General features: G+C 46.9%; 1 protein-coding gene across 1 annotated transcript in view; it reads right to left on the bottom strand.

The window, feature by feature from the left end:
• Positions 1 to 11320: 11320 nt before the first annotated feature.
• The window catches only part of BARX2 (BARX homeobox 2), a 32591-nt gene continuing 17937 nt past the window's right edge, over positions 11321 to 25974 (bottom strand). The window contains exons 2-4 of the mRNA XM_017809455.1: positions 15425 to 15722; positions 12334 to 12418; positions 11321 to 11596 (exon numbers count right to left, since the gene is read on the bottom strand). Of these exons, the coding sequence (XP_017664944.1) occupies positions 11342 to 11596; positions 12334 to 12418; positions 15425 to 15722 (638 nt within the window). The 3' untranslated portion in view covers positions 11321 to 11341. The remainder of the gene's footprint in view (positions 11597 to 12333; positions 12419 to 15424; positions 15723 to 25974) is intronic.

Genomic DNA, 25974 nt, shown 5'->3' with positions numbered 1-25974 from the left:
GAGCTCGTCCAGTCCTGCTGCAAACCTACAGTCACACACACACATATAAATATATGTTTACACACTCCCAAGGTATTAAAGACAACTATGAAAGATTAGGATGTGAAGGACGTGATTAAACATATGAAATAACATGAACAAACAGACAACCTTGCTCCCTGGTTTGAAGGTTATACACATTATGATGCTACAAAAAGGGGGAGACAATTCTCTTGCAAGAAGAACATCGAAAATAAAGCAGGTGCAGCTTCCTGCAGTACTTCCCTGGCTTATGAGATGGTTCAGCTGAAAGAGGGCAGAAAAAACCACTTGTAATAGTTGTACTGGTCTAGGCACTGACCTTTAGAAGTTGCTACCAGGCTCCATGGATGGAAGAAGTTTCCAAGGGAAAAAAGCAGCTCTGACATAGAATCACAAAATCTCAGAATGGTTTGGGTTGGAGGAGACATTAAAGATCATCCAATTCCACCCCCTGCCATGGGCAGGGACACCTTCCACTAGCCCAGGTTGCTCCAAGCCCCGTCCAACCTGTCCTTGGACACTTCCAGGGATGGGGCAGCCACAGCTTCTCTGGGCAACCTGTGCCAGGGCCTCCCCACCCTCACAGGGAGGAATTCCCTTGAATCTGTCGTCAAAAGACAGGATGCACCACTCTACCCTTCTGGCAGCTGTGGGGCAGGAAGATTAAAGGACAGCAAGATTTTTTCAAGGTTTTCAAAGAGAAAAGGTCAGACCTTCTCCTAGGCTCCCATATCCAGGATTGCATTTGATCCCCAGAACTCTCCCTGCTTTCTTCCTAAAAATCCTCCCGGCCTGGGCCTGGTTGTCAGTGGCTGCATGACTGGTCACAGCTTATTCATAGCCTTAATTAGCAGGTGTGTGAGTGCCTGTACAGCCACATTTTTAGATCTCTGGGCTCTTGCAAGCTGTTGGGAAAAAAAAAAGGCATTATTTTAGGAAAAATAGCACTGCAAACCAGTGACATTCAGTTTGACGTGTGAGGATAAATTAAGGATGAGAATTCATTAAAGAAAACTCCTTCATCACATTCCTATCTTCAAGGAGAAACACAGCTGAGTTTCAGTTGATCTTGGCTTCTTCATTGACCTGGAGCAGTAAATTTTCCCCCCTTTTAGTGTTTAAATAGTTTGTCAGTGAATGATCCCATTCATAAAGTGCTGGCGATGACAGTTCTGCAAAGCTAAATGGCACTTAACTGTGCACTCAATAAATCTGCAACAAAAATAAACACAGAGGGCGAGAGGGAAAAAAAGATTAACAATGGCAGGGAGCTAAAAAGGAAAATTAAAAAAAAATCGCTGGCAGGTATGAAAGGACATTGTCATTAAAAGTGTTTGGAGTGTATTGAGCAGCATTGCTCCCATTTCCCACCCCTGTTTGCCTGACCTTTGAATTCTCAGAAGAAGAAGGGCTGGGCTGATGTCTGGGAACTCTGGTTTTGGTCAGATAAATGTGCTGTGGGCACTGCAGAGCCATCTGTCCCTGTCTCTGGGCAGGTTCCTCATCCACTGGCACCCCCTGAATTAGCCAAAGGACTCGTGGAAAGCAAAATTTGCATTTATGAAATGGTAACCCTGATTCCATACAGGAAAAATGAAGGCAAATCCTCAAATTGATGAAAGCAAGAACCAGACTGAGGAGGGAAATTAGAACAGAAAATCTGGAACTACTACAATCCAGTAAGAAACAAATCTCATGTCACAAACAAGATCCTTATCACAGAACCACAAACCCGAAGAGCAAAAGTTTTAATAAACCAACCCAACACTGAAAAAATGCCACCTGTATTTAAGAACTGGGAAGAAAATTTGACATAACAGACTTGAATAGCCTCAGAAAATAAAGCAACCCCAAACATAGAGGATATACAGGGAAATGGGATAATGTGGGAAGATGCTTGCTGTGGAAAATCTCTCTCTTCAATAGGATGATGGATTTTCTGGACAAAGCAAGGGCCATCCACCAGCAATTTGTGTAGACTCTCTAATTCTGTAAAGGGAATTAATAACTTCACTGACAAAAGCAGGGGGTTGTGTGAGTGGGTCCAGAGATCTCAGGAAAACATGTTCAGAGAGAGACAAGTGGGCTCAAGGAAGTTTATTAACAGAGTTGGTCAGGATCCTGACTGAGACTGATTTTATATAAGTATTTAATTAAAACCACGGGCAGTAAAAGCAGCGTTGAGCCATCAAAGTTTGCTGATGACAAAAAGCTGAGTCAGATTGCCATTCCCCAAAGGAATTGTACCATCTGCAGGAAAACAGGAGATGGAGGACGGGAGCACAGGAACAAGGGAGGACATGGAAGGAGCAGACCATGAGGGTGGTAATCACTGAATGATTAAATGAGGTCTCTGGCTATCAAAATCAGGTGGCCCACCTTCAAAAAACCAGCAATTTGAACTCCAGAATGAGCCAGATAAGATATCTGGGGTGGAGGCTACGCTGCTGTGAGACCTTTGCTGCAGCAACGTGTGTAATTTTCATCACCTGTGTTCAAGAAAGATAAATCCAGCCTGGAACAGAAGCAGCAGGAGGATATGGGAGTGATCCTGGGAAGGAGTTTATCTCATGGGACAAGCCTCCAGGAGCCTGGCAGGATAAAGGCTGCTCTGAGATCTGATCCCCAGCTTTAAATACCCAGGGAGAGAAGCAGCAGAGAGGGAGAACTGCTTGTGCTAGTGGACAATGCCAGGGAAAAAATAAAATGCAGTGAAATGGAACATAGAGAAGCGTAGATAGAAAATGTAATGAAGGGCTGCCACAAGAATTGGGCTCTGCAACAGCTTTCTAAGAGGAGTAGAAACCTGAAAAAACCCTCAATTTGTTTTTAAACAGAGACTGAAATATTTGTGAAAGAGAAAGGATGAACAAACACATGGAATTGCAACAACCTGGCCATATTATCCCAACAGACCCTGCTAATCCTGACTTTTATCTCCTGCCATGGTACAGGATCCCAGCTTGAAAGCCCCCCCCCCCAGCACTAACACACAGAACCTTGTTGCACAGGGAAAAGGGGAATATTTGTGTTATATTTCACAAGTATCCTTTTCCCAGTCTGATGATGTTGTAACTACTCTGAGTTTAATCGAAGTGAGCAGTAAGAAAGAACAAGCAGGAAATAAAACTGATAAAAATAGGATCCCCCGAAGAGGACACACAGCTCTGAGGAGCACTTGGAACATCAGTGGTTTGGTAACACTACCCTGTTTACCTGCTCCAGGTTTATTGCCCACAACTAGAATTCAGTTTCTTTGCTAACAGCAGGTCTTGAAAAAGAGAGAAAATCTAGAAAGTTTTGTTTTTCTGGAAGGAAAAAAGCATCCTGCCTTTGATGGATGTGCTGTAAGTCCTGACTTAGGGGAACCAGAGCTGGGGGAGACACGTGTGACACCCTCCAAAGGGCTCTGCACCTCCAGAGAGCTGCTTGGAAGTCAGGATTTGTCCTGGGTATCTCAGAGTCTCAAAGTCAAAGTGAGACAAGGGCTCATCTTGGCCCTTGTCCCACACAAACTGCCCACGTGCTGAGGAAATCAGGGAAAGCTCCCTCTCTGCTGCCTCGGGCTCCCCACAGATCTGCCTGAGCAGATGGGCTGTGTCCAAAAGGTCAATGTGCTTGGTCTAATCCAGCCCAGGGCTGGGAGCCAGGGAGCAGAGCATTCCCTGGGCAGGGGTTCAGGGAGAGTGTTCCACAGCTTTCCAACAGCGCCGTGAAGGGGAGGAGCAAGTTCATGGTCTGCTGCTCATCCCTGGTGGTGACATGGCAGGAGCAGAGGGGCAGGTCCTGGGGAAGGGGAACAATGAACCTCAGACTGAGCAGGGAAATGACTGGCTGATACTTCAGGAATGACTTATTCCCTCTCTCCTCGAACTTGGAACAAATGCCAAACCATGCTCTGCTCTCTGACATCTTCATCTCACTGCACCATGGGTGACTTTTCACTGCATGAATGGATCTAATTATTACCTCAGGGGTAAATATTCACTGAGGCACACGGAGAATAAGGGAGGTAACTCCCAGTCTGGGCTTCTAATCCCATTATCAGACACCTCCTCAGCATCATTATCCTAAATACTACAAAATGAAACACAGGGGGAAAATACCACTGTCTTTCCAGTAATGAGAAGCATGGACAGGAGAGGAAATAATTTCTCTGAGTCATGTTCCCCACCCAAATAATAGAAATATCTCTGTGTGGAGGAGCAGATGACGTTATGGATTAGCTGCTGTTAATTTTCACCATGAAACAGCTCCTGGGTGCAAATCCCAACATGGAAAGGGAGGTGGCCCAGATCTTTGCTCTCTTTGAGGTTTGCAGAGAGCTGATGCTCTGCATCCCTTGTTTGCAAGGGATCAGGCCTCTCAGACTGAAGCTGTGCTCCTCCAGTCCTCCCACACCAATCCAGGGATGGGCACAGGCACAGGAAAAAGGGCGAGATTGTTCTGGATACAGAAATTGTCCTGGTATGGAGGTTGTGGCTTGGGAGCAGCCTCAGGCGTCAGCTGTTCTGACCCCATCACTGGGGGTGGATCACAGCTCCGGGAATCCCAGGAGGTGCAATTCCCCAGACCTGCCATGGGAACAACTCTGACCAGGAAGGGGCAGAGACAGGAAGGTTTGGAAGAGAGCTGGAATTGTGGGCAATCCAAACTTCCAGTAAGGAAAGGGAAACTTCCCTCCTGGCAGGACCTTGGACCCAGAACACCAAGGCTTGTACATGCACTAAAGGTCGGGATGGAGGATGGAGGAGAAGTTTCTCCTCACTGAGCTGGTGCCACCAGCTCCAAACAGATTCACTGTGAGCAAGAACCCCCAGCCTGTGACCTGCTTGTGTATTTATCACTTATAATCCACCACTTCCAAATTTTTTGCTCCTCATTTAACTACTTAATGTTTAGGAGAATCTGTGTTCTGCAGAGGCACCAGGAAAGCTCCACAGAGAACTGTGTGTTCTGGCTTTACAGATAATCTTCCCCTCTAAATGTTGGCTTGCTAAAAAGTTCTTGAAAGCCCCAAAAATCTGCAGGGTTTGTATCCAACAGCCTCAAGGACAAAGCCCTGCTGTTTTCATGACAGTTGACACTGCTTTTTTTTCCCATTACTTTCCTAAGAATAAATAAGTAAGAGCAGGACTACAATATCAGAATTACGAGGTGACACTGCTGGAGCAACTGCCCAAGCTGTGACAGGAAAGGATGCTACTGAAAGCTTTCCCCACTGGGTTCCTTCTTGCATAAATACCAGGACCTGACTGAATTCAGGCAGCTCTCAGACCTGCTCCAACTTAATTCCCATTCTGCAACAGCCTCTCTGACATCTCACAGGACTGCAGGGTCTCTTCTTCATAAGTCAAACCTGCCTGAGCTCATTGGGGTCTGTAAGAATCAGCATCAGAATTGGGGTTTGCAGCTCTGATATAACTAATAAAGGTTTTGCTTCAGTTTAAGTAAGAGCTGGGCTCTGGGTGCTGTGAGAATGGTGAAGCGTCCAGGAACTCAACCTTTACCACCTGACAAGGCTTGTTTGGGAAGGACATTAATGGCCCTCATGTGGGAATTGCAAAAGGCCTGAAATATTTCACTGTTGTTTTATCTACAAGGGTTTGGTTCTTTTGGTTTATGCAAATACCAGAAGCATTTGCCCAAGGGGTAACCAGCACTTCCTCCCCTTTTGTTAGTGCTCCAGCACATTCAGCCGCCTCCTTCCCCAGGAAACTTTGGGTTCTGAAATTCCTCCTTGATAAATTTGTTTCTCACTGAGCTCTGGAGGGAAAGCCCCTCCTCCCAGCTGCCTGCAGGAAGGTTATCCAGGAGCAGATGATTTCAGGAAACTCTCTTAGTGAGTAACACTTTCCATTACTCTCAGTTGTTTGACAAAACAGGAGCTCCCGTGTTTCCAGCAGTGAGCTGACCTGTCAGAGCAGCCGGGGGGGGGGTTCCCTGTCCATTGGCAGCCGAGCGGCCCCTCTGCCCTTGGAGCAGCCTCTCTCCCTTTTGGAGCAGCCCCTCTCCCCTTGGAGCCGCCTCTTTCTCCGTTTGGAGCCACCTCCCCCTTTGGGAGAGATCCCAGCAGTGATAAGGGGTTCCCTTCCCAGCAGTGTCTGTAATCATTCCATTGCATTGGGACAGTACATTACAGGAGGTTCACAATATGAGAAGGGTCTGCAATTGGGGGGCAAAGCCTAGAAACTGGGTAGCTGGTTTAAAAAACACCCAACAACCAAAATAATTCTATTTCTTCTGGGGGAAAATATATTTAAATTTTAGCCTGCATTGAAAATCACCCTCATGGACTCAAACTGCAGGACTTCAAGGTCTAAAGCTTGTATCCAGTTATAGATTCCTAGACACAAGACAAGTGATAGGTTGAGTGGGGCTTTTCTGTTTTGGTGGGGGGTTTTTATTGTATTTTAACCAAATAACTCTAATTTAGGAGATTTAAATGGCAACTTCAGTGTAAAAACAAAAAGCTACTGTGCTCCAAAGATTGATGTCCCCAGACCACCTCTTCTTCAGTTTACAATAAAACCTGATAAATCCTCCTTGGCAGTACCAGACCCTGGGAAGAAAGAGGAGCTGGGTTCTCATGGGGTATCCATGCCCAACATGTAAGATTCTGTAGGATCTAGGTTTCACCAAATCTCTCCCTTTGTCAAGTCAGAAATTTGGGCTCAAATCCAGTATCGTAGTCTAAGTCTAATCCAACTGTTCTTTACCCAGCTACGCTTTAACTTCTATTATATAAAAATAAACTTATGAAAAAACCTGTCAGTCATCATCCTTGCACATGTAGCTAAACCCTAGAAAAATCTCACTTTACAGAAATAGAGCTTTATCTGTCCAAAAAAATAGTTGACTTTTCACCACAATTATTTTCCCCCTAATTTTTATATTTATGTAGTTTCATTGTGTAGTTTGATGCAGTTAAGCTTTTCCCTTTTGCCTTTTCTTTCTCTCTTCCTTGGCTCCTCTTTTTTCACTCATTCCTTTCTTACTATCCTTTTCCATTTTGCTGCCGAAGAAAGATGATGGAAAGAGGGGGGAACGCTAAACCCACCCAAACACCAAATTTCATTGTACTGGCCTGAAGCTAAATGAATCCAGACTTTTTTTTTTCCTTGTTCATCCTTGCTGGGACCTGGGGGAACCAGCCTGTGGGATGAGCTCAGAGCTTTGCAGAATTATCTCGGCAGTGGGTACAATCAGAGGTGGGTCCCAGCCAGAACTCCGGATATGAGCAGTTTCCATCCCTGCAGGGGAGTTTGGATTTCGACACCGGGGCTTGTTCCTCGCTGTCAGGACTGGAACTGGAAGCCAAACACCCCTGAACTTCAGGAGGTTCAGCCCCCAAGGGTTCATGTCTCTGGTCAGGCTCCTGGGATGAGCAACCAACACTCCTGGGACAGCAGCTCCTGGGAGGCACAACACTCACCAGTCTTTTATAGAAATAAAAGCACCTTCAGGACCCACTAAAGGCCCTTGGACAGCCCTTGGCTGTCACTCTGGGGGTGCAGGTGAAGCCTCTTTGTGCACATTCCCTCAGTCCCCAGCCCAGGGAGCAGCAGTTTGGCCTCACATCTGAATTAAGGCCAAGAGGCAGAGCCAGCACAGGGACAGCACAGAGACCTGTGCTGTTCTTTCTGGGTCTCAGGAGCTGGGAACAAACTCAACTCACAGCCACAAGAGCTGGGCAGCACCACAGCCCTTGTTAGGGGCTAAACTCCAAAGCTAAACTTCCTCCAGCCCAGCTCAGCTCAGCCCAAGGCAAATGGAAGAGTTGCTCAATTCTTGGCATTCCACCAAAAATCAGCCCAAAGGAGGAAAAATCTTAAAACAAAAGGAAAAGCAGCACTTGCCTCCCAGCAATGGGTGGGATCAGTATGTTCAGTTCCACCAGAATTTGTAGATGTTTTACTCCAACATGGAGCAGACAAGAAGGATGAAAAGATTTAGGCAAGAAATAATTCAGTGGTTCCCCCCTTTCTCCCCTGCTGTTTCCTCTCCATCCAAACACACATTCTGATCATGCTTTCCATGGACACTCCGGAGATTATCAGGAGAGACAGTGAAAGTCATTCAGTGTGAGCAGAGCAGAGGGTGTTCTGAGGGCTCATTTTGCACTTAAACAATCACATTGAAAAATCAGATACTGAGATTGCTACTCTGACAAAGGAGGAACAAAAACATCTTTAGTGTCTTATGGACTCATTAAAAACTAGCCTAGGCAGTTGGAGTATTGCATTTTCACCCAGATTGACTCATAAGTGATTAGAATGGGATTAACAAGGAAAAAAAATAATTAAAACATCACTGGAACTGTTCCCACTGCAAAATGGGGCTGAGTCAGAAGCAATTATTTTCATCTGCAAAGTGGGAAATGTCATTTTGTAAAACTCACTTTACCCTTGGCTGGAAAATGGCCAACTTTGCTTTGCTTGGGGTTTAGACACATATCCTTAAAATTTTTGGAAATTTTTTATTTTCATTCTTATCCATTTCATTGGATAGTGCAGAAACCCCACACACCACTTCCTAGTTCTGGGCAAGAAAGTGATTTCCCCCCCCCCTGTTTCTTCTTACCTAAATCTATCAAAATTCTTCAGGAATTTAGACAAATCCATTGGGCACAAAAAGCAAAAAAACTACCAAACCCACACTCATTATTATTGTATGGAATATGCTTGGGTTGAATGAAAGGCTAAACACTGAAATTCCCAAAATGCTGTGTTTAAAACACACCTCTGAAATTTATCTTGAAAAATTAATAAAATCTCAGAATGGTTTGGGCTGGAAGGGACCTTAGAGCTCATCCCATTCCAGCCCCTGCCATGGGAAGGAACACCTTCCATAGACCAGGTTGCTCCAAGCCTTGTCTAGCCTGGCCTTGAGAACAGATTCACTATATTTCACTTTGAACCCAGACAAGTTAAAATATCTTTGATGCCTTCCCTGACAGTCAGCTTTTTGTTTCTAGAATGTTCTGCATGTAAAATTTGATTTAATCAATTATTCAGGCTTATAAGTCAATGGAGTAGAGATTCTTGCACAGGGTTTTTTTGTAATCTGATGGTGAAACTCATTGTTAGACAAATTATTTCCAGTAAATTGCTCTCTTCACCCTCCCCAAGTACTGTGGCATTTCAGACTTGTGCAAACATTTTATTTTGAGATAAGAGTGCTGATGCCACTATCCAAGAACAATAGAGGATGATTATGGATCTGAGAGACCATCTAATCTAATTCCTGTATAAACAGGCTATAGGCCTTTTTTAAATTAAATGCCATTTCAAGGCCAATAGATACGGTTGAACTAAAGCACAGTTCTGGAAAGAAAAGGGGAAAAAAGACATGCACGGATAAAAATGTGCAAACAACACACTCCAGGCAAGTGCCAAAATCCTGCCCCACCACCTTTGCCTCTCACTGTGCCTGTCATGAGCCTGTCAGGGCTCCGTGGAAAGAAAAAATGTCCAAAGACAACCACATTTTGATGCATTTTAGTGGCAGAGGAAAGACTTTGCAGCTCCCAGCTGTTTTCAACACAACTGGCAAGAGGGAAATGTTTTATCTCATTTCCATCTCACATAGGAAAAAGGAGCATAAGAGCCATCAAATACCTGAGGGTTTCCAAGTTCTTTGTAAATGAGCCTTGCTGTGGTAAGTCTGGATTAGGTTTAGGTGCAAACCTGTAAATGCACTTCAAGCAGTAGTTGCCTTTTCCCAAGTGGATTATTGTGTGTTAAACACACGGTGAGTGGAGCATGTCCCACCCTGGCTTGGTCGAAGGCAGCTGGAGTTTCACCACCTGAGTATTACTGGATTCAGGTAATCCCATCCCAGAGCTGATGCAGAGCTGTAATTAGACACTTCCAAACACCTCTGAGCAAGAAACTGGGGAGAAAAGAAACCCTTTCTCCCCACTCAGCTCTCCTTGGATAAGGCACTGGAGATCTCTGGGTGTAATCCTTGCCACCATCCCAAAAAAGGGATATTAAGAAATCATCTTCACATTGTCACAAAGAGACATTATTTGGGTGTCCAAAACTGGAGCAGGGGAAGTGACAGAAAGTAGTGCCCTGGGTCTGACACATTCACCCAGTGACAAGTGGCATTTACACCCTCACCTTAGCAAGGTGCTACAAGTAGTTTACACAGAGCTTTCTGTGCAGGAAAGTCTGATGACTCCCCTTTCTCCAGGTTTTGTTAGAATAGAAAAAACAAGCCCAAAAAAGTCCCTGTCTAACACTCTGAAGTGAGAATCTCTGAAAGAGAAACAACCACCACAGCGGTTTGATTTATATATTTAATTTTTAATTAAAAAATAAAGGTTATCTTAATACATCTCTTGCAGCCTTTGGGCAAAATGCACCCTTACCAAGACTTTATGAAACATGATGCACATCTATTCTTGGCGCACATCTTAAACAAACACCAACTTTCTGCAGCAACTTCTGAAATCCATCATCCTGCCCAAACCCTGAAAACATTGAATAGTTCATTTAAAAAAAAAAACCTACAAAAATTAGTAGTGGGCCCAAAGCAAAAATCCCAGATCCAAGCATCCCAAAGCTTTTGGAGCAGACTGAAATCCAAACCCTCATCTAATTCCAAGTTTAATCCTGGATCACTGCAAATTCACAGACACGGCACCCAAACAACCCAGAGAGATGCAATTGGAATCCTGACCCGGGAGAGGATCTCCCTTTGGAAGCTTTGAGCTCACCCTGGGCCAAAGCAAACCTGGGGGTCTGAGCCCCTTCCTAGAGTTGTTTGAAGATGGGCCCATCCCTGATGAAATCAGTGCTGGTTACAGGAGGAAATGGTGCCATTGGAGCTCCCGTTCCTTGTCTGCCGCTGGTCCGAGACCAGGCCAAGCTCTTTGTTCTTTTGCACAACTCCAGGGCAAGGGTAAAGCCAAGAGAACACCCTGAGCCCTCCAGCCCAGCCACACCACACACCTCTGCCTCCCACCTTCCCCTGGACCTCTCCAGGAGCTGTCTTGGGTTTCCAGATGTGCTTTCCCTGGAATCATGTTCAGGCCCCCATCCCAAAGCTCCCTCACCAGAGGGACAGGTTGGCACCACTCCCACGGGATGTCTTTGTTCCACCTGGCCCACGATGGCTGATTCCCAAAGGCACAAAGTGACCAATCTTTAGACTTATGCACAAGGTCTACATATATATATATATTTATATATATATGTACACACACACCATTACATACATATTTAAATATATATATACATATATATATTTGGTTTTGGTTTTCCTCTTTTATCTCTTTTTTGCTTTTCTTTTTCCCTCCTTTCTTTCCCTTTTAACTTAGTGGTGTAGTCTCCTCTGAGGAGGGTTCTGGTATATGTTCTGGAGATTTCTCTGTCTCCAGCGAGGCTTCTTCTGGCTTCTCCTCTGTCAGTTTAGGCTCCTCAGGGGCTTGAGATCCCTCTGGCTCCTGACTCTGGGCCTGGCTGTTCATTTTCTCCTCTGCTTCAATCTCCTCCGAGGTGGGAATGGAGTTTTTCTTGGGGCGGCCTTTGGGCTTCGTTGGAGCTTCCTGGCCCCCCTTCAGCACCTGGAGCAAAGAGATGAACCATCAGGATCAACTTGAACTCCATCCTGTTCCTGTGTCTAATTCCCTCTCCCTTCACACCATCACTGCAGCAGCAAGACTTCCAGCCAAAGATCTGTATCCAAGCTAATCCCAAATTGGTTTGAAGTGGCAGTAACTGTCACATACATTCCAAGGAACAGCCTAGAACTGCATGTCCTCTCCCAGATCAAAATTCACGAACACCTCCACTGGAGAATGTCACAGCATTGTGGTTCCCAACCAGGACTTATTGCATGGGTCTCCTTTCTAAAAAGGTTTTAACTGGGAAAGGGCCACAAAGAGGAGAAAAGAAGAGATGAAAGGCAGGAATTAGCGATATCAGCTCTCCAAACTGCACTGTTTTCTGCAGAGCAACACAACCTTTTTGTCTGTGCACAGAACCAATCCCAAAGCACTGAGATCACAGGAGTGCCAAAAATGCAGAGGGAGATATTTTGGTTCTTCCCTCTGTTCTACTCTCATTTCTTTCACCCCTTTGCTTTGTATCCTTTCTCCTGCCTGTGGTCCCCCCTTGCCCACCACACATGCTGCAGTATGAACACGTTAAAAAAAGAGACCATCTCTAGGAAAAACGATCAAGAATAAAACCAAACTTGGTATAAATAGACTCAAATTACTGACAGGATGCTCAGCTTTCAAATCTGTTCTTTTGCAACTAGTTTTTAAGGACCGTGGAGACATGACAAGGAACCACTCACCATTTTTTTCCACTTCATCCTACGGTTCTGGTACCACGTCTTCACCTGGAGCTGAGTCAGCCCCAAGGACTGGGCTAGGTCGAGCCTGGGAGACAAAACAGACACTGAAATGACTTTACAGAGGACAAGAAGAGCTCAGATCCCAGGTACAACAATCAATCCAACACTGTAAGAGCATTCAACAGTGTCCTCTGATCTGTTGTTTTGAGAACAGTCTCACAAAAGCAGTAAATACCATGAATTTAGGATGTAAAGACAGAGGCTGCTATGGAAGAAACAGGAATATTTAGGTGTTTTCAGACTCTCTGTTCCCTTTTCTCCTCCTAGAAGTCACGGGGTTTGCCTGCCCTCTTGGAAACACAGACCTGCTGCACTCCAACTGCTGACACTCTGTGTTTGCCCATGACTTGGGGACATCACATCCCTGAAAAACAGGCCTCTGCTGTTTGAAGCAAACGCGTAGGAGCAGACACCAGCATCAGTCTGCCTTTGAAAGTGCTATTCTTTGTATCACATTTCTTCTTCACTACCTACATAAATCATAATCCTTTCCCATTTCTAATGGAACAGGAGTACATCTTAATCTATTCATTTCATCAGCACTCTGCCATTGTAGGCAATTTGGGCTTATAAGGGAATTCATTATTTGTGTGTTTTGCTTCAGGGTCTGAGTGGCAGACAACCCATAATCCTCATTCATCCTCCACAAATCTCCAACCCAGGCAAGTTCATGTGAAGCCATTCATTATTTCTATATTAAACCCCAGGATATGAGGCAAATGCAGCTCAGGGTAACTCCTGATCCTTCCCCACAGGTGACAGCACATGAATGTGGCAGTTTTGTAATGGAATTGCACAAGGGATGGGGTTGGAAATCCTCAGCAACACCAGGAAAGTGCCCCACAGAGTCACATGAGTCCTGCAGGTGGGACAGCTCCAACTCAGAGCCACATTCCAAAGTGTTCTGGATTCTGTGACTTCTTGGCAAATATCTCCTTGCCTTTGGATGGGGGAGCACATTTGTCAAGGCTGAGTTTTTCATAATAAAACTCTTATTTCAGTTGGGCTCCTGGGGCAACGAGACTTGTATTTTCAAGCACCCACATCCCCCACACCACCTCCCTGGGCTCCAACTCACTCTCATGGATTCTTGCTTCTCCCCTGCTTTGGAATCACTCTGGACCTGCAGGTTTGTTATGCCACCACATAATGTCTGTACCCCATTGATTTAAGATGTCATTGCTGATATTTAAGAGCAAAATCTGGCAGTTGTTGCCCTGTCACACCACACTCCCTCACTACCAATAAACCAGGTGCTCCAGGTGCCCTCCCAGGGGTACAACCTTCTGTCCAGGCCAAAAGCTGCAGGAGTGAACATGGATCGCAAATTCACTGCTTTGCCATCACATTTCCAGCCAGGAGCTGACAGAGAGAAACACAGCTTGGCCAACTCTTGGTGACTTAGTTCACATGTCCTGTAACTCTTTGACTACCTGCAAGCAGGGTGCCACCTCTTGCCACACACCTCTGTCACCAGCACTGCCTGGAAACCCAAGGAAACAAACACAGGGGACGTGGGACGTGGACAGGAATTGCTCATCAGCCCCAAACGTGTACAAAGCCAAGGAACAGTCACATGATAATGTTAATTAACAGCCTGAAGGGCTTCAGCAAGTGTCAACCATCTTGTGAAATGAAGCTGTGAGGAGTCAGTGCATTAGGAACTCTGCTGTGAGACAGGGTGGCCATGGCCAGGAAATCTGGTCTTGCTGTGACCCTTGGCTTTGGTGACAGGCAGCAGAGAATGCCATCTTCAGTTTAAATTTAAATCCAGGGCTGGGGTACCTTTCAAACCCTCTCTAGGTTTACAAACTTCATAGAAATTGGATGGGTCTTTTTCCTGTACCTCCTCTAGGTTTACAAACTTTGTAGAAATTGGATGGGTCTTTTTCCCTATAATTTAAATTTGAAGAGTAGAATTGAAAGCCTTTAAAAAAGCTAAAGCCTCTCTTAGTTTGGTTTGCCCATGTGGTACCAAGTAGTCCCTAAGAACTCACCTTTTCCTTCAAATGACAAGGAACTTGCCTGTGCCTTTGCAGGCAGAAGTCAACTCCAGGCAACCCTGGCTCTGTTTTCCAAGCTGATGGACAGGACACACCACCTTCCCACTGAATTGCTACCCAAGGTGCTGGCTGGAGCCAGATCAGCAGCCAGCTGGAGAGCTAACCCCTCAGGTGCCATGGACACACACCATCCCCCACCAGAGCTCAGGGCAAGACAGGCTCCATCTTTTTTCAAGTGTGCAGCAGGAGTGGGAAAGACAGAGAGCTCTTGCTCTGTACCTCTGAGCCTGGAGACCTGCTCCAAGCACATACACCACAGCTGATTTCCACTGATGTGCTCTATTCCTGTCACCTGTGATCCCAGGAGAAGTTAGCCTTGAATTTGAATCTGGCCACCCAGCAGCCAGTCTCTAACGTGCAGCTGCCATGGGTCTGAGCTGGTCCAGGAGGCTCCTGACTGCAGAGGGCTGAATTCCTGCCAGGTCCATCCCCATGAGGACGTTGTGAGTGTTCCTCAGCCTTGCCCACCCAGGGCTGGCAGTGAGGAGTGGTTTGATCTGGATCTCAAGTCACAGCAGAGCTGCAAGTTAAACTGAGTGCTGTCCACCTTTGAATGATTTAGGGAAATCTGCATCATGAAAGGTAAGACAAGGAGGAATGAGGTTGTTATACTTCAATCTTCATCAAAAACTCACCAGTTCCAAAGTTTTGTTTTCCTTTGGTGCCATCCCCCTGTGCTGTGAAGTGCCAGAGCTGCAGGAGTGTTTGGCCAATGCTGTGAGCACAGGGTGGGATTGTTGGGGTGTCTGGGCGGGGCCAGGAGTTGGACTGATTATCCTTGAGGGTCCCTTCCAACACAGCCCATTTTGTGATTTTATGGTCTGCCCACGTCCTTGGCCAATGCAGAGACCTCTCTGTGGAGCCAGAAAGCAGCACATCCACAGGGAGTGTTCAGTGTGGGGACAGCTGAGCAGGGCTGGAGCAGCCCTTCTGTTCATCCCTGATCCTGCTGTGAGCCACTGACCTACCTGTCGGGGGTAGAGAGATACTTCTGCTTCTGGAATTTCTTCTCCAGGCCCATCAGCTGGATCTCGGTGAAGATGGTCCTACTGCGGCGCGGCTTCTTGATCCTGGGCGTGGGCTGCTCTGCCTCCGACTCGCTGCTGCCCTGGGCCTCGCTGGCCACGGGCTCTGAGCCCCCAGGGCCCGGGCAGGGCTGGGCTGGCAGCACCCGGGAGCTGGTGGCAGCGGGGAGCAGGGGGGGGACCACGGAGGGCTGCCTGGTGATGACAGAGATGAGGGGATACGCCCGCAGAGAGGGCGAACCTGGCAGGGAGGGAAGCAGAGGGGGAGAAAGGTCACTTCAGTGGCAATGTGTTCAAGTGGTGGGAGCACTTGGGGACAGGAGGGAGACAGGAATAGTTGTCCTGGCTCTGTCATTCGCTTGTTAAATCACAGGATCACAGAACATGCTGAGTTGGAAGAGTCCCACCACGATCATGGAGTCCAACCCTCAGCCCTGCACAGGACCACCTCCAAATGACCACAAGCAACTCAGTTCCCCTCTCTGGCCTGTTCCTTCCCACATGGATGAATTCCTATGTCACCTGCTCTAGGTTACTCTGCTTTGGCAAGGGGGTTGGACTGGATGATCTCCAGAGGTCCCTTCCAACCTCCCCTACTCTGTGATTCTCCCAAGCTGCACAGCTTTCCCTCAGCGGGGGGGTCTTGCCAGGTCAGCCCAGGGAAGGAAGGATTGCCTTTCCACTGACTAGTTTTTCTCTTTGTAGGGGCTGTTATAACACACCCCAATGAAGTCACGTCTAATTACCAGAAGAGATGAAACTTCAAGCAAATGTTGAAATCTGTCCCCATTCAGTTCCCAACTTTGCTTCCCTGTGGACACCAGGACAGGGTTCACTTGCAAGTCACCTCATCTCCCCTTCCAGCCAAGAGACAACACAGTTCAATTCACAGCTCATTCCCTGCATCACATGAATCACACTTGCAGCCTATATTGTCCACACTGACCATATAGGAAGATGAGGATGAATAGGTCCCAAAAATTCTTCACTGACTCTTGACTCCACAACTTACACCAACTAGTTGATACCATCCCCATAAACGAACCAGTTCTGCTCCAATCCTTTCAGGTCGGGGCCGTTCTGGGATGACAAATCCAGATCCCAAGCTCTAGAGGAAGTTCTGAATCATATCAGGCCTTCTGATTTACAGCTGTAGCTGATTCCTGCTCAGCCTTAGCCCCAGGAAATCAAATGTTCCTTTAAAATCTGGGCAGGGAAATAGGGCCACGTATGGGAAACAAACACTCACTGTCAGATCCACAACTTTGCAACCAACCTGCAGAGTCTTGGGCAAGGCACTTTCTTGCACTCATTTGCCAAATGGAAATGATCCTCCTCACCTACTTCACTGGTGGTAAAACATGGATTAAAGTTTAATGTACATAAAGTATTTGGAGATCTTTAGATAAATGGTGCTGTGGAAAGGAACGTGTTACACCAGCAGGCCTGATTGGGAAACCCTCACCATGAATCACCACTAATGAAAATAATGATCTACAGACCTCATGAGTTTGTTGCAGTGAGTAGCTCCTCACTGTGGAAGAGAGGAGTTCCCAGCCTGGCCTGCTGGTGACCTGTATTCCTTACTCTCCTCCCTGAGTAAAGGGTTGTGATCCCAGAAACCAGGTCCCAGGAAAGCTGTGGTGCTCAGGGGAGATCAAAGAATCCCACAGAGTGTTGGTCATTGCTTCTGTCCACAACCATGGCAAGTTGTGCAAAATCCAGGCACTTACAAAGCAAGTTCGGGAAACTATTGCCAAAGCACTGTGAATCCCAACAGACTGGGATGTGAGCATGACCGTGACTACAGACTGGGGTTTAGACAGACTGCAACTTAAATCATCCTTTCTCCTCCACATCTCTGCAATGCCAAAACTCAAAATATTTCCATTGAATTGAAAGTCTTCCACTTAAACCACCAAGGAAGTACTTGAGAGATGAGATCAGAATTGCCCAGCCAACATTTAGCTTGTGTAAAGCTTTACCTACCTTTTCTTTCTGTGGATTTGTGCTGATCTGCAGCATCACTGAGGGACCTGGCAGAAACTCTGCCTTGATTTACAACCTCTCTGCCTGTTCAAAGACCATAAATAAGGACAGAGCACGCTGTCCTTTGTTTTACACTACTAATCCTGTGCTCTCTGATACTTCTGCACCCTCTGACACCAGCCAGTTACACAAAGGTAAACCAGAGCCTGCTGCCATATCCTGTATGCTCTTCGTCAGCACCCACTGACACCTGGAATAACAAAAATATGTCGACCCACCAATGGAACAGACCATTTCCTCTCTTTCAGCCAAATATGCCAAGAAGAACCAGCCCCTCTTCCCTTTTTGAAGGGCTCCTCCATTGCCAGAGTGCCCTGCAGGAATCCTGAAGCCACCTCCAACACAATGTACCTGGGGGAGCCGTGAGCTGCGTTGGCGTCTTCAGCTGGGGCTCAGCCGTGCACCACTGCTCCTGTTCACAGAGGATCTAAGAGAAGAGGCTTCACACATCTCAGTTCCACCCTGCTCTGAGTAAGGAGACTGAAAACTGATGCCCTACTTTACTCCCTGAAGGAGTGGATCCAGCCTTACTACACTCCCTTATCCTGCTGTTATGGGGTCCTGGTTCAAACCTGCCCATCACAGGGGAGCTCCTGCTCCTCTATGAGTTCATCCTCCAAACTGTATCCCATAGCCTGTCCCATTCCTCTCCTTGCTCATGGGTGGCTTTTGGCACTGGTTAATTGATACTTTTACCCTTGTAGCCCCGTATATTTCCAGCAGGGCTCTCCATAAAACACAAAATTACCAAGGAGTAATAAATCACCAGAGCTCAGAAAGCCCTGTAAGGGTATAAGTGACTGAAACCTCTGGACAAAAGGATTTTCGCAAGGAACTTTCTTCAAGGGAGGTCAGCAAAAGCTATTTGATATCAGAGCAACCAGGAATATTTGCTTTCCTGTAAGCCGTGGCAGCAGCACATGGGACTGCTTGGAGTGAGAGGAGGATAGTTACAGTAGTCCCAGAGCTTATGATCTGCCTTCACCAAAGAGAAAAGTCTCTTCAGACTGTTTTTCTAATAACCAGTAGGATGAGGATGAAAAGAACTGCCTTGCTCCTTCCCCGCTCAGCAGCAAGGACTCGGCTGTTTTTGCAGGGTCCGACAGTGCTCGATTATTAGAGCAGCAGATGACACTGCACTTGTTCAGGTCTGTGTTTTCAAGTGTTGAGCACCTGAATGAGGGGATTCATTTTCCCAAACGTTCAGCAGCAGCTGTGCCCTGGCCCAAGACTCAGAAAGGCTCAGCACAGGCTTATTTTTGGTGCCCACGTCAGGACACAAATTTATTTACAGCCCTTCTGAAACCGCTGCGCGACTCGTGCGCGAGGCGTGGTTTGTAACCGCTGAGCTGCTTCGAGCTCCAGGTGGGGAACAGATCTGGGAGGCTGTTGACACCAAGTGTCATGTATTTGTTCATCATCCATGTCCCTAAGAGAAACCTTTGCTTATGGTTTGACACCAACAGTTGTGACAGAGCTCTTAGAAACCATCATAAATAATGAAATCTCCTGCTGAGGTTCAACCCAGCTTATCCAAGATCAGTGTTCTGCCCTCAGCCTGAGGAGGACACAGCGTGGTTGGGGCATCAAGTAAGGATGACATCTAGAGAAAAATGGGGCTTCAAGGCTGCAGATGTTTTCGGGGAGGGGAAGCTCGAGGTCAGAAAGGGGGCAATGCTTTAGCAGCCAACTCTCCTTGCAGACAGAGCAAACCAGAGCTCCCTGACCCCTGCTTTGCACTAGGCAGCTTTTAGATCCCAAAGAAAAAAGCCCAAGTTTAGTGTCCTGCTCTGGATCTAGTTATCCCACAATTCAGAGGCCGCTGAAGTTGAGGCAGCTCATTGTCTCCATGAACATGACTCCCCTTAAACCATCCATACAGTTCTCACCCTGATTGAGCCGTGCCTTCCAAACACTGCGAAATCTGAGCTGGATCTAAACTTCACATCCCCCAGAGTTCAAAGGTATTTCAAGACTGACATGGTATTATAAGAATGGAATAATTCCCTAATCTTCAACAAATTAAATGCTGGCAAGGAGCTATTGTCTGCTCAGCACTGTTGGGACATGCTCTGTCTCCCAGGGTGGGATGAATGGAAGTGAAGGGCTCTTTCCTTTCCATCCCTGCCTTTCCGAGCAGTTCCAGCTGTTGTTTCAATGTGTACTCACCTGCACTGTTGTCTGGGCACCTTTTCCAGGCCTGCCACATTAGTCTTTTGCACATGAAAACCAAAAAGCTTCCCACAAAAGCCAGAAAGTGAGGAATTTGCTACCCTAGGAACACACTTCCTGTGGGTTATTGTTTCCATCAAAAACAACCAAGAGACCCCCAGTGCAACACCGAATCCACCAGTGGTTTAGGACTTAGGAGGTCTCAGTGCTCTTCACAGGGACAGGGGCTTCATACAGAAAAGTCCCAGTTTTATCTATTGGAATAGTCTTAATCACCCCAAGGCCTGGGGTAGTCTTGGGCTCATTTTGCTGCTAAATGCTTGGGAAGTATTAGTGTAATCCACACTTCACACTGCTCACATCTGAGGCAGTGCTGCCTCAACAACAGAATTTTTCCTGGAGTTCTTTTTTTAAGGATTTGAATAACCTCAGTTCCAAGTGGTAAGAAAGCTCTTGTCCATTCCATAAAGTCAACATCTGGCCAGTCTGCTGCTTGAACCAACCGAGAGCTAAAAACAAAAAGGACATTGGATCTGCAGAGTGTTTTTTACTATCTGAAAACATTTTGCTTTGCCGTTTAAATTGATCTGTGTTGGCAGCCCCTGGGCAGTGAATAATAGATCTACACTAAGCACTGGCACACCACCTTGAAATGAATTGACTCACTCAAACCACACAGATCTGGGAGAACCCTGGACTCCTGTTTCCTAATTATATGTAAAATATTTGTCCTATAAATATATTGGGATTTAATGTATCCAGAGATTTTTTTCTCACTTGTTTTGCTTTTCAGCAGCAACATCCAGAAGGTGTTAGACCAGATGACCAACCTGAAGCCATCTCTACTCACCAGCTTTCTTTAAATTCCTTCTCACCACTAGATATGGCACAGTGTGTATCACCACCACTACACCAAATCACCTTGCAAAAGTTTTAATTAAAAATAAGTACTTCTAACAAATCTTTTCCCCTTCTTTTTCCCTCCCTCCTCCTCCTCCTCCCTGGCTTAATTTCAACCCCAGCAGACACAGACTAAAGGGAAGGGAAAAGGGAAAGCACTAATTAGTTGCACTGTTTGACTGCCGGCAATGGCAGAACAGTTTTCCTCCCAGGCAAACTCAGCTAATGCTGTTTTGGAAAGAAAGAAAGCAAAAGGAAGGAAAGATTTATGGATCAGCTCCTCTTGGCAGGTCAACCCTGCTCGGAGGCAGAATGAAATCTCAGTCAGAATGGGCTGCACTGAAAGGCAAATAATAAAAGCAAATGAACTTACGACTCAGGAAGGTCTATAAATCCATCATCTCCTGAGTGTCAAACAAAAGGAAACCAAGAAGGAGTTGAGTTCATTTAGTAAAGAGCTGCATTTTGCTGAAGGAGCAGGCAGCCTCCTGACAGGGAGGAGCAAGCCTTGAGTGAAGCAAAGAAAGCAAAGGAAGCAAGGAAATGTTGAGAATTAGTTGAACCACACACAGTTTCTTTAGTGGGGAGGGTGTTACATCTCCTTTTTCCACCACAGAGCCCCAAAGGCTTGGATTTGCCAGCCATGCCACTCTCATGGATCTTGGCTGGATTATACCAGTGGAGCCAGGGCTGAGCAGGGAGCTGGTACAGCCCAGAAACTCAACGTGGCCCAGGAGCCAAGTGGCTGAAGACAACAGCCAGGTGCCCACTGTGTGCCCAGGACACGGGACGTCCTCTGGGTCAGAGTGGGCTCCTTGGCCTTGGCTGGGGGTTGCCAGAGCTGCCAAAGGCGTACCAGGGACCTGACAGGACTCTTGCACAAGGGCTGTGCTCCCCTGCTGAGCTTCCTCAGCCAGCAGGCACCACATGGACCTGCAGCACCTCTCTCATCCATCAAAAACCCCACTGAGGGCAGCAAAGCCCTTGCTGTGCTCAGGTGTGACCCCAGCCCATCTGTTTGTGCTGACGTTGGATTTAAACCTTCTCTGCTCCATCTGCACCCGGCTCAGGCCCTGAGCAGTTCCCAGACATGAGGGTCTCTTCTCTATTAACTATTAGAATCAGCTTGCATCAGGTTCCTCCCAGGACCAATGCTGTGCTCCACCAAGCACCCTGGTAATGACAGAGAGGCACCGGGAATGAGAACAGCAGAGGGCTTTGAATATACCAGGTAAATTCATATCCCCTTAGGAACAAGTGCTTAGGAGGGCAATAACCAGGTCTGCCAGACTCCTTGTGAACAGCCCAAGATCCAGTCTGGAGCACTGCCATTAACACTTGAATGCCATGTTTGAAGGGTGATGCCTGCCCTGTGTGTGGTGGGAACACAGATCTCTCAGCCATCCCCAGAATGGGACCTGAGCCCAGGATGTCTGGGCAGGGGTGGGCCAGGGAGGCTGTGAGCACTGTGTTGGCAGCTCCACAGCTTCCACACACCACACATGGGCCTGGGTGTTTGCCCTGGGAACACACAGACACAGAGGGGCTTCCAGGACTGGACACTCCTCGTGTCCTCTTGGAATGGGCTGGAGGTCCAGGCACAGGCACAAAGTCTTCCTAAAGCTGTGACCACAAGGCAACTGAGCCTCCAGCCCAGGGGTGATACCTATGTATGGACTTCAGTGTTTTCAGCACCCCTGCAAAAAAGCTTGGCCAGAGATGTGGTGGCAGGTAAGGAACCCTTGTATTGACCAGTTCAGACATTGATTCTCTTCTCATTATTTCCAGTCTTACTGTAAGACAACCCTCAGATACTCTTTTACACTTCCTACACCTCTTTGAATATTGGAATAGCTGGAAAACCTGCAGGAGATCCTCAGAGCCTTTACAGGTGCCAATTTCTCAACTCTATAATCAGATTTTTCTGTGATTATTGCATATTAAATAGGAATCCTGAAACTGGGAGTGCTTGAAAATGCTCTTTATTGCAATTCCTCTTCTCCAGCACGCAGAGCTCGGTCACTGAGAATTAACCCTGTTTTGAGAAAGGAGAATTGTCTTTGGGTTTGTTTCTTTTTCTACTTGTTCTCTTTTTCTTTGGTTACATGTGAAAACCAGTTGTAGCTAAGCTGGAGCCAAAGTCTTTACACAAGAGCAGAGGTGAAGGACACCTCTGGGACATTTTGAAAGCTTCCAAAAATAGTTTCAAGACTCAGTCCAAATGCACAGAGACAAAATTTCCATGGGAATCATGTCATGGAGGCCACAGGAAAGCAGAGCTCTCAACCCTGAAATCTTAAGTGCACAGCTGGAACAAGAACAGACGCTGCTGGGGCTCCAAAATAGCATCAGAGAGGTTCCTTGGAGGAAAGTTTAATTGCTCCTCAACCAAAGACTGCAGGTACATTCACACCACGTTCTATTTTCACTGCAATGAACCCCATTAGCCCGACAAGGACCAAGAGTCTTGCAAAAATTAAATGCAAATCTGCAACGCAGCAAAAACTCTGCTGGGTAGCAACTGGTTTCTCCCCATTGTGGAAGAATCCAGACCCAACTGGTGGCCATGGCAAAATGCCCATGAGCTGCTGTGGAGCCAGGATTTCACCTGTGTGTGTCCACAGAAGGAACACAGAAAACAAAAAAAAAGAAAATGAGTGCAGCTAATTTTAGCACAGCTAAAACAATCCTTTCTACAGGCATTCTGACTGAAGGCCAGTTCTTCAGGACCTGCACCTTCTGTATGAGCCAAGTGTGAGTGGCAGAAATAAGTGGCATCTGATCAAATGGTACATTTTGACGTCAGTTTCTCAGCTGGGAAAAAGTTGGGGCTCATCCAGGAGTCCTGTTTTGCCTTCCCTAAGAGAACAATCCCTTCTCTCTTCAATCAGTTTTTTGAGAGAGTAGGTTTTCAGCTCACTCAGTTTCAAACAAAACCACTGGTATCTGTAAACATTAAATTAAAAGATGCTCTTCCCCAAAGCATCTCTCCCCATGCAACTTCCAGAACGGCTCCCTAGGGATGATGGAGCTGGACACAGCTCCAGCTGCCCTTCTCCAGGCTCTGGAGCACTTTGAGCTGTGGTTGAGTTCAGCCTAATTTCAAAACCACCTGTGAGATCCAGGTTTTCCTCTTTAAGCCTGTCCCCATTAGCAGTGTATCAACTTTCACATAATAACAGTAATGAGTAAGTTTGGAGGGTGTGAGGTGTGTGCCACAGGCCTCCACAAAAACCAACTACTAATGTAATTATCCTGACTTAATAATGACATTTAATATTCACATTGGGGGGTTTTATATGTTTGAGGCCCTGTACCACAGTAAGTAATTGGCCTTGAACAACTGAGGAGCCCCTCCCTGACTGAGACTCATCCCATTCCCTGCTGCCAGGGCAGATGTGGAACACCCTGCCTTACACAGGGCTGCATGGGGGGCAAGCATCTATTCTAAAACCACACTCCAAAACTCTCCTACCGCATCAGTGCCTCCAGGGCTGGCAGATCCCTGAGGGATGGCACTAGGGCTCTCCTGGCAGGGCTGGTGATCACCATTCTGACCAGCTGCCTTTGTTCAGGGCCATCAGAGGAGGAGGAGATGAGAAGGCCTGGCTGTGCTGCTGTCCTGGGACTGTCACTGTGCCATGGTTCCCTGGTATCCCAGCAATGCTCAGCTGCTGAGTTTCTTCCCAGTTTCCAGAAGGATATAAGCCAGCTCCACCTGGGTGCCATGGGTTGCTGTCCTTGCACACACAACCTTTCTTCCAGGCTGTCTGTCAAGCAGGGGAGTGTGCCAGGACCTTGTCAGATCCTCAGTGAAGAGGAAAATGTATACATAAAGATTTATTTTGTTTTAAAGAAGCATTTAAAGAATCTATTTGGCCAGTACTCCAGAAATCCTTTGCAGCAAATGTGGCTTCATCAGTGCAGAATGAATCAGAACACACACCACTACTCTATTCTGAATTATTCTGCTCCACGTACTCAAATGACAACCTGCCTTTTGGGTGGGTGCCCCCTTTGACTCAAACCCACACCCTCCAGCCAAACTAAGCGTGGCTCAGAGAGGTCCTGCTGTTTGTCTGAGGCTACATAGAGGGAATCTGTCTGGTATTCCTCACCTTTAGCTGATGATTCCTTTAAATCCTACTCAGTGGGAAAGGAGGTACACTGAACACAAGCAGATCTGCCCTAATATGTCCTACTGGGATATATGGGCCCAAGGCCATCAGAGCTGAAAACAGCTCCCAAGGGATGGTGGGTTTGGAAGTGAATCTCCATTCCAGACCCTCACTGGTGGGACTCCAAGGGAGTTCTAAGACAAGGCCACACCAGTCCCAGGGAAATAACCACCAGGACATCCCCACAAATGACAGCACTCAGGAGGGCAGGGGAGTTCCTGGAACAGGAGCTACCAGATCTGTACCAAGGGACACTTGGGCTCCATTAAGCAGTGTCAACCTGAAGCTCCTTCTGTTGGATTGAGTCACATTAAAACACGTCAGCCAAGAGTACCCTCCATTCCCAAGGATAAGGCTCAGCTCTAGAACTCATCACCAGTTGGACCCACACTGAACAAGCAGAGTAGCCAAAGGATGACAGAATGGCTTTACAGGGAGTCTGGTCTTGGCTCCTGGCGGGGAGGAGGAACACGGCACTGGGATGACACAACTCTCAGGGTATCTCAGCTTACGGTGAAGCAAGGTTCTGTCTTCCCTGATGACAGACATGACCAGACATCAGGGGCACTGGGGAGCAACACAGGAGGCCAAGTCCAATCCTCTGTCCAGAAGGTGTCACTGGTCAGGGAGCAAGATTTGGACTTGGATCAGGAAACAGTTCATCAGAACTGAGAGGGTGGAGTTTAATGGAAGGGTAAGTCATGTTCTGTGCTTTCTGTGGCTCCCTGAGCAACCCTGCCTGGCCACCACCCAAGCTCCGAGTCTATATGGGCTTGGGGCTCACACATTATGGCCATTCTTGCATCCTCACACATCTGAGAAATAAATCTGCCTCCTCTCAGGATTTCACAGTTTCTGTCCAAGTTCAAAGGCACAATGCCATGAGCGCATAAATCAATCAGCCCCTCACTTCCTGCTCTGTTAATTATTATCACAACATCCATAAGCAAACACCAGCCCTGGCCAGCTGACTGGCTGTGCACACAAAAGCACTCTTCAGGTTTCTCAAGCCCACCCTTGTGTGGCTCCAGCAGAGAGCTGCCCATAAATATCACCACCTCTTCCTGCTCCGAGCTCTAAAACACACTGCTGAGTGACACATGGGAAGGAAGAAAGTGCAATTGTTTCCCAACACCGCACTGTGTAAATTTTGCCCGATGGATCTTTTGGAAAATGCTTTTTTCTTCTCAGGAG

The sequence above is a fragment of the Lepidothrix coronata genome, unplaced genomic scaffold, assembly GCF_001604755.1.
Source record: "Lepidothrix coronata isolate B3197 unplaced genomic scaffold, Lepidothrix_coronata-1.0 Scaffold27, whole genome shotgun sequence".
NCBI classification, from domain to species: Eukaryota; Metazoa; Chordata; class Aves; order Passeriformes; family Pipridae; genus Lepidothrix; species Lepidothrix coronata.
Note: the sequence above shows the minus strand (reverse complement) of the source record. Positions and strands in the feature narration are given on the sequence as shown.